Here is a 19958-nt window from a genome sequence, read left to right as displayed (position 1 = left end):
TATTTATCTTCCATGTCCCCATCCTGTTCCCAAATCCCATTATTCTCCTTTCCTTTAAACACCTCTCTAACCTAGTGGGCACTACTACTTGTGCCCATTCACTCGCATTGTAAGATTTGAGAAGGGACTGGGAGCAAATTCCTGGAGGATGAATACAGTTTGTTTTATTTTCCAGCCAGATGTAGCACAGGATATTGGTTGCTGGAGACCTTCTGGCTACTGTTTTTGGACAGCAGCCAGAAGGCTCCATAGCTGCTGGCCATCATTGCTGCTGTAGGCTTCACATGTTTCCAGTTACAAGGTCCTGCCAAGGGGCATTCCTAAATCAGTGTTGTTTCTGCATTGCTGTTTGTTCTGTGGAATCCACTGTAAGTGGCAGCCCAGCATATTTCAAAACTGTCTTACTTGAATGGGTTCTTTAACAGGAAGGGGACATAAGAGATGTTGAAGAGTGGAAATCATGTTAGCACCCTTTCTACAGATTAAACAGAAACAAAGTATATTAACCTTAACACCCATGTTGCTTTTCTCTATCTTTCTGTTAATTTTTATTTTTGAATATTTTTATTTAAAATGATTCTTATTGAGGTCATTCAGCATGTTGGCTCAGGGGAGTTACCGAACCTTGGAGTTTGAGGGACTAGAGTTACTTTTGATGGAGATGCAGAATACTCAAGGTTTCTCGGCTGCAATTGCGTATGTTGATGAAGTTCCCTCATGCTTTCTGACGAAAGTATAATCTGGAAGGTGTTAACCTGAGTATAGCTTTGGTTATCATTTAATACATCAGCACATGCACAAAGTATCTAGTGCACCAATAACACTGTTAGCAATTTACAGCTAGTAAAAAGTGAAAATATCTGGTTTTGTTTTGTAAATCTTGCCCACAGCTTGGAAATGTTGCCACAAATTTTCTTGCATATTTGTAATGTGTATAATGTATTCAGTTTACACGTGGACATTTTTTATTTTGCTCGCTGTCTTACACCGATGGTTATATTTAACTACCACAATAAGGCACTATGATACATCTGTATCATATCACCAGATTGAGTTAATTCATTTAACTTCAGTATGGGTCAGTGCAATCTGGAAAGGGTCCAGTTTATTAAATACCATCTTAATATGCGTCAAAATCAAAACAATTTAATTTAATTTATATATAAATAGCACAGCTTTAATTCAATGGAATCACATTAGAAAAACAGATCAGCCCAAATCAACTGAAAACTGAATAAAAAAAATCTAAGAAATAGTTTGTGTCTCAAAGGGAACTTCTGACCTCTGTTAATTTTGAACACTGGAAGTAAAAAGTACGAAGGGTGGGTTTACTTTCTGCCAGAACTGTTCAGGTTTTATTGAACACAAATATATTAACAATTCAATAAGATCTGAAAGATTAGTAAACCAAACTGTACTTTAAAAACAAAGGGTGACACTTTCAATTTCATAAAAACGTTTTACAATATTAGAAAACCAACAGAAATCATAGAATTGGTTAAGAGACCTTTGCCTTGAAATTGGGTTCTTTGAATTTTAGTATGCAGAGGCTCAACATATTTGTATGAATTTCCTTTGTCGGCTACTTTAACAGAGTCACCAAACTGTTTAAAATACAAGAGTTAATTCCTCCATCAAAATAGCTGACAGAATTTCACGTAAACATGTCGAGCATTTCTGTGCTAATATCCATACAGCCCAATTTTAAGGCACTTGTATGTCATAGAACAATTAGATACAGTAACTTGGAAAATGTTGTTATAAGGAATAACACATTCATACAGCACATCGAAGGCCAGAATCTCCTTGATCCCCAGACAATCTCAAGACTTCTTCAATCCAGTTTAACAGAAGTACATACAAACTAGATTTGGTCAAAAGATCAGTAAACTTCCTCATCAGTACTGTAAATCAGGTTGCTAAGAAACTCTTTTTAATAATGTAAAATGTATTGTTACGATGAAAGTATGCAAATGTTTGGAACATTGATTATCTGCCATAAAGTATGGTATCCTTTGGCATGTATTAGAAATTAGCATATATTTAAGAGTCCACAAATTAACTGTGGATTTGAATTTTGAATATGCTGTATCTTCCCACTTGTGTACCAGAGATCTCCCCAGAAGCATTGTAAGATTAGCTGGCAGTGAAACAGTTAATTCGCAGATCACCAGCTCAATTGCGCCCTCCAAACTCACTTGCAACTCCAACTGCCGGATCCACCAGTGACCGAAGAAAAATGGTCAAAATATATTCCCCCCAGTTCTAACCACAGGCCTCCTAGCTACAGAGGTAAGTACTTGAGGTAGCATGCATTTACCTCCAGCAATTCAATCCCCACTAAAATCAGCAGTGTGGAGCCTCCAGCTTTAAAATCAATGCACGGCCTGCCTGTTTAAATGGACTTGTGTGCTGGTGAGTAGAGAGCATGTTGAACATAACGCCAGCTGGTTACTGTATCGGGTAGTGTTAATTTCAATGGGGGTATTAATCTAACCCGCCAGGTGGGAAACTGACGCAGTGTAGATGAAAACATAAAATTACAAAGCGATATTGATAGATTAGGTGAATGGGCAAAACTGTGGCAAATGGAATTCAATGTAGACAAATGTGAGGTCATCCACTTTGGATCAAGAAAGGATAGAACAGGGTACTTTCTAAATGGTAAAAAGTTAAAAACAATGGATGTCCAAAGGGACTTAGGGGTTCAGGTACATAGATCATTGAAGTGTCATGAACAGGTGCAGAAAATAATGGAATGCTGGCCTTTATATCTAGAGGACTAGAATACAAGGAGGCAGAAGTTATGCTGCAGCTGTACAAAACCCTGGTTAGACCGCACCTGGAGTACTGAGAGCAGTTCTGGGCACGGCACCTTCGGAAGGACATATTGGCCTTGGAGGGAGTGCAGCGTAGGTTTACTAGAATGATACCCGGACTTCAAGGGATAAGTTACGAGGAGAGATTACACAAATTGGGGTTGTATTCTCTAGAGTTTAGAAGGTTAAGGGGTGATCTGATCGAAGTTTATAAGATATTAAGGGGAACAGATAGGGTGGATAGAGAGAAACTATTTCTGCTGGTTGGGGATTCTAGGAGTAGGGGGCACAGTCTAAAAATTAGAGCTAGACCTTTCAGGAGCGAGATTAGAAAACATTTCTACACACAAAGGGTGGTAGAAGTTTGGAACTCTCTTCCGCAAAGGGCAATTGATACTAGCTCAATTGCTAAATTTAAATCTGAGATAGATAGCTTTTTGGCAACCAAAGGTAGTAAGGGATATGGGCCAAAGGCAGGTATATGGAGTTAGATCACAGATCAGCCATGATCTTATCAAATGGCGGAGCAGGCATGAAGGGCTGAATGGCCTACTCCTGTTCCTATGTTTCTATCCGATTTTACTTACCATTGACTTCATGGCGACATGTAAAATAAGCGTCCAATCTGATCGCATCAGTTTCCCACCGGGCGGGTTAGGTTCAAATTAACCCCAATGTGTAGTCTGCTAACCATCACAGTTAAACATGAGTCCATTTAAACAGGCAAGCTCTACTAAGCTCAGTGCTGTGGATGTTGCCAACGGAATTGCTGAAGATAAGAATATGATATCTTTACCAGATATTTTTGTGGCTGAGAAGCTCCGTGTCTGAGAAGCATTTTTAGCCATTTCTCTTGGGGCTGTGATGGGTCCACCAGCAGGTGGGTGCACGGGAAAACTTTGAGCTTGTATTTCAGCTGCTTCCATGGCATCTGAGCTTGTCAAAAAAATCTTGTGAATAATCAAGAAGATGGATAACAGGAGCGCAGATAATTGAGGTTTCACTTTTTTTTAAATAACAAGTTGATCAAACACATTGCATTGCAAAACTCGTCAGGTTTGATCCAAAGGATTTGTTTGACGTGACTTCCCATAGTTAGCGAATGTACCTACATAAGTTGAATAAACGACCACTGGAGCATTGCTATTTAAATCCTCATTGCTCTTCACATTTGGAACGCCTGTAATAAAAATGACAATATTAATCATTTTCATCGTTACTAATGCGTTCACAGTCTTCTTATCTAGACTACACACAGGAAAGAAATCCTATTGGTCGTTGTAGAACAAAGACAAATGCATTTAGTAATTTAAGAAATTTTAGGAACAGGAAAGGCATTTAGACTAAGTTCATTCCTTTCTGGTTTATCTTAGCCAAACCTCCTCACCACATCCATCAATCTCCTCCTCCTAAAAACATACTAATTGTTTTTTGAACATTGCTTCAATGGCTTTTCATGGTAACTTATTCCACACTGCCCTTTATGTGAATTCTGGCTGAGTTTCCCACTTGCTGCTAATTTTAAATGAAGGCTCCTGTTTTTGAACTCTTCATTCGTGAGAACAATATGTGTTAATCAGCTTTATCAAACCTCTTCATAATGTTGAAAACCTTTTGATAATCGTAGTCTTACATTTATAATAAAGAGTACTTAGGGACCCGGTAGTTATTGAACAGTGAAATATGATTCATTATTGATGCATTTATTTGAAGAAGTTTAATAAACACGGTGGTTGCCCTCACTTATATGGAGGTCTGGAGAAGCAGGGTGCAGGGTAGGTTTTCTTGAAAGAGCACTGATTTAGACCCCAGGGTTACTTCCTATGCAGGTTAATTTTAACTTTTGGCAGTGGCTGAAAAAGGGCGGTAGCAGTTCAGTTGCCTGTATACACCTGCCTAACTTTCCTTTCTATTGAAGTGAATCGGGCGGGTGCATAATGGGCGGCCACCACCGAAAGTTAAAATCACCCCTCATCTCAATTTAATGTATTGTCTAATGGGCAATGCCTTTGTTAGATAACTGGACTGCCAGCATTCAGGACCAGCTAGATCAAAAGTACCACATTGAAACTCAAAGACTATGAATATCTTTAGGGAAATTCTACAATGTGTTAAAATTCTCCTCTAAAATTCCATTTTTAATATAAAAAGCAGAAAAGATGTATATATGTTGTCATAAAGCATTACGTTCCCGTTCTTGTATAAAAAAAAGTCTGATGGGATAATGAAAAATATATCCCATGAGAACTTTTGGTAAAGATATTCAGTCAAAACAAGCTCCTTCATGGTTATTCAAAGGCACTTAACTGCCATGAGTTGAATTGCCCGTTGTTCTATTTCTTGATCTATTGATCATGTATGGCTCCCATATTTTCTATAATTTTTAAAGTCTTTTTGCTTATTCAAAACAGCAAAAACAAAAAGCAGAAAAAGAAATGACATTTACTTTTGCTGTATGTTGCTGTTCAATTTATACAATACTCTTTAAAATTTGTTTTTTGTTTCTTCTCTCCCTGATACACTGACTCTTGTTAGAGTACAGTGCTAGCAGCTGTCTAGAACCTTGCCTAAATGGTCAATCTTCATTTGTAAGCCCAGACAGAAAAAGTCAATAGGTTATTTGACTGTAAAAGGTATCACAGCTAAGCTAGATTCTGTTCTCGCCTGACTCCTCCACACATGCATTTTCCAGTTGGGGGGTCATCAAATAGTTCATAGAAGTAGGAAAGCTGGTTGATTTCTTCCCCCTCCCTACTTAGACCAAGGGTACAGAGATCAATTATGATACCTCAACTGCTACCCTGGCTGAGATCAGCTAAACTGGGAATCAAACTTGAGATCTACCTGCTCTGTGCAGCTCAGTATCTTACCAGGTAGTAGATTTACCCAGTGAGTCATCAGGGTGTTATAATGCTTTCCTTAAAACTTTTATTTCCCCCTTTAGGATCCTATTATTTGAATTCAGAAGTCTGCTGTCTAGTTTGATATATAATGATTGCATCGTTCGCTTTGTGAAATTCAGGAAGAGATATCTGAAATTAATTTACAAATAGCCTTTAAATCTTTTATACACAGTCTTCCATACATTTGCTGAAATTTAGTCAGTTAGTTTGAATGAATTCACGGATGGTATGCTTTTCTCTATCCACAGATTGATGCCTCGTCAGTGGTATTGCAAGGGGAGAAAGGAAGTAATATACTCTTCCTACTTTCCCAAAACTCCATGAAATTTGCTTGGCAATGTAGCGTGCTTTCCACTCACTGCATATTTGCATAAAATCTGATTTAGGGATTTAAAAAAAAAGTTTCTTATACTGTCAATGCAACTAAATACATTTCAGCAAAAGTGAATTAAGATATGAAAGTGTCTTTCTATTATAGTTTCTTCAGAAAGTCAAGAATCTCACTTACCAGCCCTGGTACTTTCCTCCTGCCGCCTTCTTCTGAAATATACTACTGCAACACCAATTCCAACCACAATGACGCCAGCGACAGTGCCTACGGGGGGATAAAAGACACAAAGATGGTAGTGGTTGAATGGCCTCCTTCCGTGCTGTAACCTTTCTATGATTCTGTGGTTGTTGGAGGCCAATCATCTCAGCCCCAGGACACCGTTGCAGGAGTTCCTCAGGACAGTGTCCTAGGCCCAACCATCTTCAGCTGCTTCATCAATGACCTTCCCTCCATCATTAGGTTAGAAGTAGGGATGCTTGCTGATGATTGTACAGTGTTCAGTTCCATTCGCAACCCCTCAGATAATGAAGCAGTCCGTGCCCGCATGCAGCAAGATTTGGACAACATCCAGGCTTGGGCTGATAAGTGGCAAGTAACATTCACTGCAGAATACCGAGAGGCTGGGTATTCTGCGGCGAGTGACTCACCTTCTGACTCCCCAAGGCCTTTCCACCATCTACAAAGCACAAGTCAGGAGTGTGATGGAATACTCTCCAGTTGCCTGGATGAGTGCAGCTCCAACAACACTCAAGAAGCTCGACACCATCCAGGACAAAGCAGCCTGCTTGATTGGCAACCCATCCACCATCTTAAACATTCACTCCCTCCACCACTGGCGCATCATGGCTGCAGTGTGTAGCATCTACAAGATGCACTGCAGCAACTTGCCAAGGCTTCTTTGACAGCACCTCCCAAACCCACGACCTCTACCACCTAGAAGGACAAGGGCAGCAGGCGCATGGGAACACCATCACCTGCACGTTCCCCTCCAATCCACACACCATCCTGACTTGGAAATATATTGCTGTTCCTTCATCGTCGCTGGGTCAAAATCCTGGAACTCCCTACCTAACAGCACTGTGGGAGAACCTTCACCACACAGACTGTAGCGGTTCAAGAGGACGTCTCACCCACCACCTTCTCGAGGACAATTAGGGATGGGCAATAAAAGCTGGCCTTGGTAGCAATGCCCACATCCCATGAATGAATAAAAAAAACTCAATGTAAAGAAAAGAAAACTGGTAGAGATTGAAATGCCGCTCAGTCATTTATGGGCATGGTTTATTAATAGATTTGAAACTTCAGCAATGCTTTTCCAGCAGTGTTAATTTTAAGTCAGTTTCAAGTTTCAGAAGGTCTCATTACCCAACATTGAAGGAACTAAGCAGGTTTAACTGGGACAGTTATTAAGCACATCCCTGCAGCAAAATGGAAATAATATGCAAAGCAGTTTAAGAGGAAACGCTTGCTCATATTTAAAGAGAGCAAAGGCTTTTTTAAATTTTCTGTAAAATTATGAATGCTCAGCTATTGGTATATACATATTTATTGTACCCTTGAAATGTTAATACAAAAAAAATATATATATTTAAATATTGCTTTAGCAATCATTACAAGTGCCCAAGAACACAGTTATGAACTCCAAAGGTATAGTTTATATTTGGCTTACACTAATCTGTTTTGACACGGGGCAAAGCACAGAGCTGAGGCCATTTCTAGCGGTTTGAAAGCCACATTAGGCCTTGCTCATCTATACTTATCTTTGTGATTTTCTCTTACACAATGGTGACCAGATCTAACAATGATAATGAATCCAGTGGTGTATGTGTACCACGACTTACAGCACACAAATAATTGTTTTAACTCTTGGCTTCATCTTGTGGAGAAAACAATCAAGTCCTCTACTCTCTCTCATCCCCCTCCCTAGATATACACACACACTGAGTTAATTTTGACTTTGTGCAATAGTGTAAAAGGGGTTTTAGCAAATCAGTAGCCTATTTTACATCGCTTTCGATTTTTATTTCTATTGAATCAATGGAAATAAAAATTGGGAGAGATGTATAACTGGCTGCCAATTTGCTATCACCCCTTTTACACTATCGAACAAAGTCAAAATTACCCCCACTGTCCTTATTTCCTGAATAAATACAAACTTTAGAATTTGATTTGCCCAAGACACTGAGGGCTAAAAACTACCATATTGATTAAAGCTGCGCATTTGTGGGCAAACTGTAGACTGATCTTAGCCAGGACAGAGCCCTCAGGTAAAATTCTGCAACACTGACCCAATTATTATGAATGGGACCAAGTCGCTTTTTAATCTGCTGCTGCTGCATGTCAAACAAAACCTTTGGCCATGTTACTTTACAAAATGCCCCATCTGCCCAGTGCTGCACTACAGATCAAATTCCACTCAGATAGACTGCTTTTTGTTAAACTCTTAGATAATCCTGAATTTTGCGTATGTGAATTTTGGGCTCTGTTGAATTATCCTAGGCCAGAAGTTCAGAACAGGGAATTATTAATTGGCTCCATCTAAATGTCTATAATTTTTTAGGCTAATTTCTATGCCCAATTATTAGTAGTCTGATTTTTAGGCAATGTCACTTATTTTAAACTTTCAGGATTCTGCTGAATATCTACTGAGTTATTCAACCATAATTATCAAATCCCTCCAAAATGACTAATTAGTTTACTTGATTTGAACAATCTTTGACCATCAATACACTAGGGACAAAAAAAGTTATATGAGAAGAATAGTCAATGGGAATTTGTTCAGATTTTTGAGGAAGGTCTTAATTAAAAAAAACAGATGGATTCTTTATCCATTTCATGTAGAGAGATACAAGCTTACACTATAGCAGCAGGCAGATGACTGTGGACTTAAATGACGACAGATTAAGAATGCCGCCGATCAGTCTGTGTAGTAACGTTGTAAGTGCATTCATGAAGATTTTCTCTGTTCGCTACTTCTAGTGAAATCGTAAACCCATTCTGGTACAATTTCATTGGAAATCCCAAACAGACGACGTTTTCACTAAAGCAGTTGTGATGTCGCTAACTGCAGCAATTGTTTCCCCTCCGAAAGATGCAGGGGTAGCACCTTGTTCTTCTACTTAAAACTTTCAAAATTTGTACAGTTTAGTTGCCTTTTGTTATGCCTTCCTCACCAATGAAATCAATTCTGTCTTCCATGGGTCCCCCCATTGACTGTATTTAATATATCTAAATCTTTAAAGATACTTAATCAATCATTAATAGCATAGGAAGTCCAAAGTGACTGTAAACAGATTTTTCTCTAATATAAAAAGAACTTCACGGTACCTTGATGGTGGCTACATTATACAGTTAAGCATTGGGCTATGTATATAATTTAATATAATTGGGTTTCCAGCTTATTCTTATCTTTTAGCATTGTTGGAAAGTTCCTCTACAATATTTCAACTGCTTGCTTCAGTAGAAAGCCAAAGGAAAACTGAAAACAATGATCAAAATATCCTAAGAGATATCTCTCCACACAGAAGAGAAGACTGGAACAGAGCTGAAATACAACTCCTCACTGGATAAAACCCACAATCAAACATTGTTGTTACAAATTGTTGGGGCCAGAGATTAGTTCTTCTTAAGGATACACCTTATTTGAGTTCTTCTGTTGCTTTTAACAGAGCTTCTGACAGGATTAAGTAGTTTGTTATAATATGAAACCTGCACATTTTGAAATTTATTTTCAACAATAAAGTAAAAGGTTGTTTTATTTATATATATATATATATATATATATATATATATATGTATGGACACACACTTAGGACGTTAGAAAAGCCAAGGATGGAACAAAGCCATCTCACCAAATCTTGGCCTACTATTGTAACTTTCAGAATAACATCCAACTGCATTTTGAATCCATGTATTTCGATTATTCAGCCGTGTATATTAGTACCCTCTAAATGAAGAAATTCCTTCTGATCCAAGTTTACTTCTTAGTTTATATTAATGGCCTCTTGTCATACTATCCTGTCTTATTTTAAAGTAATATTCAGGATTTACCTGAACCAAGCCATTTGGTATTTTGTATGCTTCAATGAGGTCCCACCTTATCTGTCTCCACTCTAGACTGTAGAGATTGAGCTTTTTTTTAGTTAACATAATGCACTTTCATAGCTCATTCCCCTTACATTTGGACTCATTTATGTCGCTCTTCTCTGCACCTTCTCCAGGGCTTGCAAAGCCCTTTTGTAGCTTGGTGAATTGTACCGACACAATAATTTTTTGTTGCAAACGGTATAGTTTTAAGGCAATCCCACTTATCAGTGGAACAAATGTCATTTAAGAAAAAAATAGCAATTGCTAAGTAATAAACAAAAAGTAAATGTCAAAAATAAATCTACAAAGTGCAGGACTTGTTGTCATAAGTTTTTCAATAAACTTGGAGCTTACAGAGAGGAGTTCTTATCTTGGTTCTATAACAAATACTACAGTGTGAAGGAATTTATATCATTATTTTAGACATTAATGGAAATAGTGACAGAGAAAAAAAAATAGAGACTGTTACATCAGGAATCCAGCACATGATTATCAAGTTATATAATTATATATAATAATGATATTGCCCGAATCACCACAGTGTCATTTTCTGCCCATTAAAATTAAATCACTGACCCAAAATCAATGGGTGAAAAATGTTTTTCCTTAAGATAAAATATTTAGCATCCACCATCCCATTTAACTAAATTAAATTTATGACATTTATTTAAATTTAACAGGTAAATGGAGCTCTGATACAGATCAGCCATGATCTAATTGAATGGCGGCACAGGCTTGAGGAGCTGGATTCCCTACTCCCGTTCCAATGTTCCTAAGTTCAGCTGCTTGTATTTTATCTTATCTTGGGGCAAGATTCTATATTTAAACTAAAATGACACAAAACAGCAAAATACTAATTGTTATGGGGAAGTTAAATAATATTTACCTTCTTTACTGAGAAAAACATCCATTTCAGAATGTCACCTAACCGACTTTACTGTAGTGTCACTTTAAAATGCAAAAGCCTTTGCCTCTGATTTTCAAATGAATATTCACAAGGATAGAAATAGATGGTGGTTGTACTTTCGTGTTACATTTTGACAACATGATCTCGTAGGGCAGATCATTGATAAAATACTGTTGTTATTTTGTACATGCTGGTTAGGATAATATTCAAAATCTAAACCTATCTGCTACGGTGACATGAGGAAAAACTTTTTTATACAGCAAATGGTTAGGATCTGGAATGCACTGCCCGAGGGGGTGGTGGAGGCAGATTCAATCATGGCCTTCAAAAGGGAACTGGATAAGTACTTGAAAGGAAAAAATTTGCAGGGCTACGGGGATAGGACAGGGGAGTGGGACTAGCTGGAATGCGCTTGCACAGAGCCAGCGTGGACTCGATGGGCTGAAATGCCTCCTTTGGTGCTGTAAACTTTCTATGATTCCATGATAATTACTGCGCTGTGCATTTGCAGCACTCTGTTTTCATTTGTAGTTATTTAAAGCTACTTTTATGTTTATGTTTTTGACATCATTGCCCCATCCTGATAATTGATCGGATGCCAGAAGTGCAGCATAAAAGAGGCAATAGTAATGAAGGATAACGGTTGTAGTAGGAAATCAGCTGATGTGAAGTCGTTCCCAAAAAGGTGTAGTTTTAGAAGTAAAAGCAAACTTTAAGGAACTAACATGTTAAAATTGGATAGCCATGTGGTGAAGGATAGAATACTAGAGCCTGGTCTTTAGTTGTTTCCGAGCCTTTATTCACGGAGATTCACACCCACACCAGACCCTAGAGATTCCACAATTGATACCCACTACCTGAATATGATTAACACTAATTGATAGAAAACATATAATTAACATAATGCACTTTCATAGAATCACACAGCACAGAAGGAGGCCATTCGGCCCATCGTGCCTGTGCTGACTCTTTGAACGAGCTATCCAATTAGTCCCACTTCCCTGCTCCTTCCCCATAGCTGTGTAAATTTTTCCTTTTCAAGTATAAATCAATTCCTTTTGAAAATTACTATGGAATTTGCTTCCACCACCCTTTCAGGCAGTGCATTCCAGATCATAACAACACGCCGCGTAAAAAAAATTCTCCTCATCTCCCCTCTGGTGCTTTTGCCAATTACTTTAAATATGTGTCCTCTGGTTACTGACCCTCCTGCCAGTGGAAACAGTTTCTCCTTATTTATTCTATCAAAGCTCATCATAATTTTAAACACCTCTCTTAAATCTCCCCTTAACCTTCTCTGCTCTAAGGAGAACAATCCCAGCTTCTCTAGTCTCTCCAGATAATTTAATGATGGAAAAGAGCTAGCAAGCTCATCAGCTCTTTCAGTCATGAAAAATAAGTGAAGTGGGCCTGCAGGAAGGCGGCCCAGGTTCACCCCAAATGATGTTTCTCATTCCTATATGCATCCTACCCATCAGCCACTTAGATTGGCAAATATTGCAGCTTTGTTCTGTTCACATGTTCATTGCTAGGAGAACCTAGCTTCCTCCTGCCATATCATCACCCTGTGAGGCTACAAAAACCTTACTCAGTGGGCACTGACCCACCATCCTTATCTAAACTAAAAACCCTCTAACAAGAAAAGACACTGACCCTTTCAAACCTGAATATATCATAGAGAGAAAATGTTAAGATCCTCATTATATGTATCTTAAAACCCACATAATATAATCAATGTGCCATAAACCAAGAAACACTGCTGAACTGCTAAAAGCCTTTTAAAAAAAAATACTGCTACTTAGAGGCTGCTGACAAGTGCTCCATATAGATATACAGTTCTGACCTCCCCAATTTCACAATGATTTTGAGCGGGCAGTGAAAATTTTGCTCACTGCTCACATCACTATTCATCGAGAACTCCTAAATAGGAATTTGATAGCAAGATAGCACATCACAGTTTGAAATACTAAATTAAGTTTACTACTGTTCCATTAACTGGAGCATAACCATTTAAAAGTTTTGTCATTCACCAAGTAAACAAAAAATTACGTATAGGGAATGTTTGGTGTGACTTCAGGCTGTAAAACCGGGTGCACGATTTTAAACCTGAGCCTATAAGTCATTAAACTAATATTTGACAATATAATAGTTTTCCTTGCTGAAAATATTGGCCCTACACATTACTGTCATTACTGACATTTAATGCAATAATCGCGTAGAGTGGCAAGGCAATGCTCACCGCAGCTCCTGCGAATTAAATTAACATAGGAACAGGAGTAGGCCATTCAGCCCCTCGTGCCTGCTCCGCCATTTGATAAGATCATGGCTGATCTGTGATCTAACTCCATATACCTGCCTTTGTCCCATATCCCTTAATACCTTTGGTTGCCAAAAAGCTATCTATCTCAGATTTAAATTTAGCAATTGAGCTAGTATCAATTGCCGCTTGCGGTAAAATTACTTACTGCGGGCTCTGTGGATCGAATTGCTTGAATTTGAACTTTAAACAAAATGTGCACTATCAACCCAACCGCTGAGCAGCGTGAGTTGCCGTGCGGCTGGAAAAGTCTGTGAGGAGAAGACACGCCCACAGATTCAGGCTGCATTGCTCAGCAGGCAAGCAGACTTCTTCCATTTAAAGTTAGTATTCTGTATGTCATTGTATATAAAAACTTTTTTTTAAATTAAAAAACCAAAGAAATAATTGAATTAAATTAAAGAGACAGAAGGGAAAAGTAAACAAAAAACTAATTTTTAATTTTAATTTTTTTTTTACTGACCAAAAACTATTAAAATAAGGAACAATATGATACTCCACAATTTTAAAAGTTAATTTTTAGTTGTTTAGCAGTCATCAAGACTAACTGTTAAAACTTAGTTTAGACCTGGTATTTTTAAGCGTGCCTGTTTGGTGAGGTAGTTAGTTACTTTCCAGCTGGGCAGATAAGCAAGTTGGCGCTTTTTCATTGATTTCTCTGATTGCAGCGTATGACGGCCCTTTAATTCAAAGCTGTCATATCGCCGGCGAACCACTAAGAGCAAGTTCACGATTTCCTCGTTTCACTGCGCCTGTGCAAACGCGGGAACTTGCTCCTTCAATTCACCACTAAAAACTGAGAGCACTGTTGAGCTCCTCCATTATTTCGGGAGCAATTTCTGGCCCATTATGTTCTCTAAATTAGCATGGCACTGCCACATGTATCACATCCCTTTGAAGACCTGAATCTTTCCTGATAACATTAATGAACTTTAAACGGGTTCTATTTTGTTAAAAATGTTCTTACAAGTAGTTATGATCTGGAATGCGCTGCCTGAAAGGGTGGTGGAAGCAGATTGAATCATGGCCTTCAAAAAGGAATTGGATAAATACTAGAAGGGAAAAAATTTACAGGGCTACAGGGAAAGAGCGGGGAATGGGACTAACTGGATTGCTCTTACAAAGAGCCAGCATGGGCTCGATGGCTGAATGGCCCCCTTCTGTGCTGTAACCATTCTATGATACTAGGGCGGGAAAGTGGAGTTGAAGTAAAAGACCAGCCATGAACTCATTGAATGGTGGAGCAGGCTCCAGGGCATATGACCTACTGCTCCTAGTTCTTATGTTCTTAAATACATCATACTGTAGCACATCAACTTTTTCATTAAACTTTACATTGTATCGGTTTATTATGTTAGATTTACTTTTGGTAATTTATTTTGTCATTCTGCTACAGCATTCATTTGAGCTGTTAAACAAATTAATACTACTACACCTTTCCCACTTGTTTTCTCAAATACCAGGTCCTCCATTATGGTGGGTGTACAGCTTATGCTGCAGATAGCATAATAATGTCGGGGAAACAATGAAACATACCATACAATATTAGAAATGAGTCAATTGACTTACATAGGAACAGGCGTATGTGTTACAGCCCCTTAAGCCTGTTCTGCCATTCAATTAGATTGTGGCTGATCTGTACCTCAACTCAATTTACCTGCCATTGATTCATATCTCTTGATAACCTTAATAAAAATCTGTTGATCACAGTCTTGAAAATTTCAATTGACCCAGTGTATTCAGCCTTTTGGGGGAGAGAATTCCAGATTTCCTCTGCCCTTTGTGTGAAAAGGTGCTTGGCCTAACTCTGGATTCCCCAACCAGAGAAAATAGCTTACCTTTATCTACCCTATCGAACCCTTTTATCATTTTAAACACCTCAATTAAATCATCCCTCAACCTTCTAAATTCGAGGGAATACAAGCCAGGTTTATGCAGCCTTTCTTCATAACTTGACCCTTTAAGCCCTGATATCATTCTGGTGAACTTGGTTCATAACCATTCAAAGAGTGGCCCTGATCAGTCAGATTGAATAATCAATGCTACAAACTTACCGCAAACAACTTTCCACCTGTTGTCCACAATACCTTCTGTCATATTTGCTCCTTTATTACTCTGTTTGTCATTGTGATCACTTATATCTGATTCTAAAATAAGACACAGAATTCTGTTATGATGAATATCCAAGAAAAACAAATCTTCCATTTTGATTTCTTTTCAAACAGCTGAAGAACTTACCAAAGACTGACAACGTTTTTATTACTGTCACCTCGTTCCCTTCAGCATCTACCAGTGTCACTTTATAACATCCAGTATCGTTTAGTTGAACGTCTGACAATAAAATTGAGCCATTTTCAAAAAAGTCCACTCGATCCTTGTAACCTTGAAAGATCGTGTGCTCACGTACGCCAAAGGTAAACATTACAATACTGGTTCGAATTGGCCCATTTTCGTACTTCCATTCTATTGACCGATTCATACAAGATGTACAGTTTGTAGAAAATAACACACTTCCTCCAATGGTGGCATTGATTCGTTCTGTTTTAGGTTGTTGCTTCTGAGCCATGATCTGATCTGCAAAAAGAAACAAAAACACAATGATACTGGCTGTAGTTCAATTTAGAAATTGTCTGTTGTATTCAATCATTATGGCTAAAAGGTTAAGGCGGTTGTTCAGTCATAATAGATTACAAGAGTGGTAGATAAAGTAATACAATCCAAGTATGCTACATTTTGCCTCAATCAGCAATAAGTACAATAGATTTTGCATTCATGTCGTATAGTGAGCTGAAGCTTGATAAAAGACATTGTGACTGTAGACCATGAAGAATGGTGATAGCACAACTCCAGTCAGAAAGAATCATAGAATCATACAGCACAGAAGGAGGCGATTCAGCCCATTGTGTCTGTGCTGGCTATTTGAAAGAGCTATCCAATTAGTCCCATGCCCCTGCTCTTTCCCCATAGCCCTGTAAATTTTTTTCTTTTCAAGTATTTATCCAATTCGCTTTTGAAAGTTACTATTGAATCTGCTTCCACCTCCATTTCAGGCAGTGTTTTCCAGTTCGTAACAACTCGCTGCGTAAAAAGAATTCTCCTCATCTCCCCTCTGTTCTTTTGCCAATTATCTCAAATCTGTCTCCTTTGGTTACCGACCTTCCCTCCAGTGGAAACAGTTTCTCCTCTATCAAAACCTTTCATGATTTTGAAAACCTCTCTTAAATCTCCCCTTAACCTTCTCTGCTCTAAGAAAAACAATCCCAGTTTCTGAGAAGCAAAATGGTCACTCACCTTTAAATAACAAGAGGCATAACTTGAACATTACCACTCTAACTACACAAGGCATGCTGATGTGATCGCAGCAGTGCTCTGAAACAGAAAGACAATGGTGGTGTTTTCAGCAAAGCTGATGGGTGCGTGTGTGGTTTCACAAGCTTTATGTCAATGAAAGCTGTCTCACCCACACATTAACATATTGAAATGAGTTTCTTGCCATTCGTGTTCCTCTACGAGCGGAAGTGTATATAAAGATCGTCATGCATTTTATAATAATCACAAGTTCAGAAATGAAAAAAATAATTTTCTCTATGTAACGTTTAACTTGGGCTAGAACCCACAGTACTACACTGGTTTTTGGGCAACCAGTACATTGGTGGATAATGTCAGAAATCCAAAAGCCAAAGGGTATGATTTGCTTTACTGGATTTATTGTGACAGCAATACGTATTGGCTGTTGTGTCACATTCAAATTTAGTTAGAGCAGAGATATTGCTGTCACAGTGGAGAAAATGAGTGCTCCACATATTGGGACTTGCTGTAATACATTGTAAGCATCCCAAATGACTACCCCAGTCCCAATTGTAAGAAAAGCAGTTTTCGGGCTTCCTACTGAATATTGTCAACCTTCAGATAAATAATGCATCATGAGATACCATGGCTGTAATTTTAAACCCCAAGAACGGGTGGGTTGGGGGCGGGTGGGCAGTAAAAATAGTTGATTTTTGGAGCAGGACTGCATCCCGGCTTCAACGCACCCACTTCTGGGTTTATCCCAGGCGCATTTGGATGCGTGCGCACAACAGAAACCCTAGAGGCCCCACTTAAAGCCAGCAGGCTGACCCTTAAAGGGGCAACGCACCTCATTGCGATAGTTGAGGCACTTAATTGTTTGCGTATTAGAAATGTCAAACAAATTTAACCTTACCTGTTTAGGTTTCCCATCACTTCTGATTCATGTCAGGTGAAACCAAATGGGAAGGGCTGGATCCAGGAGGTGAGTGCCTTTATTGCACTGCTTGTGGGCCCAGAGGAGCAGGAGTGCTTCATCCAGGCCCAACAAGCTCACCTGGCGTGACAGGAACCCCTCCCCACTCCTTGATGGTGGAACTCCCCCCACAACCGATGGTAGACCACTCTGATGCTGACACCCCCCAATCTTCTCCAAGGGCCACGTGATGTCGCCCATGCCCCCCAACCTCCTCCCACCCCTCCGATTTCTTCTACGACCCATGATCTCTCTCTCCCTCCCTCCCCTCTCTCCGATTCGCGACTCCTTTCCCTCCCATCAGGCAGGCAGCCTGTCAATCTGGCTGCCTGGTGCATGGGAAACCCGGAAGCACAAATACTTACCTTCAACTGAGTTATGATCGCAGATTGCGACGCACTCATTTGGCTTCCAGGTTCCCCACGCGAATATCTACGGATGTGCTGGGTTCCCGGCTCCGAGATAAAATTATGCCCCATGTCTCCATTGTTATTTAACGTTTATAGGATGATGGCATGGGAAACCGTTAGTTGCTCATTTCTGCCTTCTTGTGGAATGTGACAAAAAGAATGATTAATGTGCGGGCCTGAAAAGGGAGAAGGGGGGCTCAAGGTCCTGTAAGAACTAATGGGTGGTTATAGGTATAGGCTGGACATAAAGCATTGATGTTAGAATATTCTCGGAGTGAAGACTGGACCACTCAAATGTTATCACAAGTGCTTTCGGGACTGATTAACCCGAAACCTTGTCGATGTTAAGATTTTCCAGATTGCATCCCAGTGTCTTATTTAGCATGGTATAACTGTACTATTGTATTTTAACGCCGTTACTTCTTGTATTGTACCTTCCTAATGAAACCTTTATACTTTGGAACAAAACGTACTCGCAGTCTCTTTGCTTAAGAGACTGAACCATAAAACAAATTACTTACATTTGGCCCTCCAATGTGGGGCTGCGAAGTGAAGTTTTGTACGAAGCATACGTGTATGTGTTTAGGTTGTTGTACCTGTTAAGGGCAAAGTTGGGATTACGAGTTTTTGGTTGTGCGAGACCTGTGTAATAGTCCAGGGGCAGTACCAGGGTGAGTCGTTTATTCCCGATTTTGAAGGGTGGGTTGTTTACTGTGGCAAGAGATTATATCCTCGCATGAGCTCAGATTTTGCAAAAAAAAACCTAAAGTTTTTTTAAAAAAAGGCATGTTTGGCCATGGTAGATGAGATTGATAGTTGCGGGAAGATGGGAACAATGCCAATAAGAACTCTGATGGATAAAACAAAAAAGAATATCCATGAGAAACTAGGAACTTGTGCTTTATTAGTTAACTGTCAGACTTTGTGTGAGGCTGAGGACAAAATGAAGGAACTGGTAAAGGAGAAGAAAATTAAAGAGGGTGATTGGAAACCGGGAGTCTTGTTATTTCAACTACAAGAGTTAGGGAGGTTGAGCAAGGAAGTTGAAGTTCTGAAGGGTAGGTTGAAAGATGAGGGGAACATTAAAGGGCAAGGAAGGGCAATAGAATGTTGGAAGTGTGAAGGAAAAGGACATATGTCCTGCTCCTGCCCCACTAAAAAGGGCAAAGTCAATACGATACAGGTGACTGCTGACCACCGGCAACCACGGAAGAATAAGAGAAAGATCCTGTCCCTTTTCTAGTTACAGAAGTTCTTTTTTTTTAAGCATACTGTCTCTTTAAAAGCCTGTGTGAATGCTCTCTTTTCGCTGTGACTGGCTACACAACCCCCCCGCCCCCAACTCCCCACCTTCAAAGCTTGTTATGTGTTTTTCCCCTTATTGTGGCCATGCTGAAATTCTGGTTATTGTAAATTATGTGGGAGTCTCTAATTCTGTCCATGAGATTATCACAAATAAAAATTGGCATTTTTGAATTTCTTAAATGGTTAATGATTTGAAGTGGATAAGGAGTTGTATTGTTTGTAATTGATGCATTTGGAGTTGTGTTGAGTATCGGAGAGTGTAAGTATTGTTGTTAAAATTTTGGGACATTTGAGGTGAATCTTCTTGGTTGTACCGGAATGTGATAGCTGTCAGCAAACTGATAGCATGCTTTGATTTTGTGATTGACAGTGGTCAGAAAAAAAAAGTGACCCAAAAAAAAGAATGATTAAAGAATCTCCTACTATTTCTACAACAACAATCTGGAGATTTCTTGTAGTTGGACTAACTATCTAAGAGTCAATAACATTTTGGGCACCTCTTAAGTAAATGATAAATGCTTTAACAACAATTGGAGTTTAGTCTAAAACATTTGTAGATAAAAAGGCCAGTCACAACCTTTATGTGAAAGCTGCGTGGCGCAAGCTGCATGAGTCC

The 19958-nt window shown here is 39.1% G+C and overlaps 1 protein-coding gene across 2 annotated transcripts; it reads right to left on the bottom strand.

Annotated features, from left to right (window-relative positions):
• Positions 1-1174: 1174 nt before the first annotated feature.
• On the bottom strand, positions 1175-16768 carry LOC137326987 (hepatic and glial cell adhesion molecule-like). Of its 2 annotated transcripts, XM_067992365.1 has the most exons (5): positions 16655-16768; positions 15602-15937; positions 15418-15510; positions 6231-6317; positions 1175-3999 (listed from the first exon to the last, which is right to left on the bottom strand). In XM_067992365.1, exons 1-5 carry the CDS (start codon positions 16707-16709, stop codon positions 3872-3874), a joined length of 699 nt encoding a protein of 232 aa, XP_067848466.1. In that variant the 5' UTR covers positions 16710-16768; the 3' UTR covers positions 1175-3871. The 2 variants fall into 2 exon arrangements, with proteins under 2 accessions (XP_067848466.1, XP_067848467.1); XM_067992366.1 differs by lacking the exon at positions 15418-15510.
• Between the last annotated feature and the right edge of the window lie 3190 nt (positions 16769-19958).

Source organism: Heptranchias perlo, chromosome 11 (assembly GCF_035084215.1).
Source record: "Heptranchias perlo isolate sHepPer1 chromosome 11, sHepPer1.hap1, whole genome shotgun sequence".
NCBI lineage: Eukaryota > Metazoa > Chordata > Chondrichthyes > Hexanchiformes > Hexanchidae > Heptranchias > Heptranchias perlo.
This window is presented reverse-complemented; position numbering and strand designations above follow the sequence as displayed.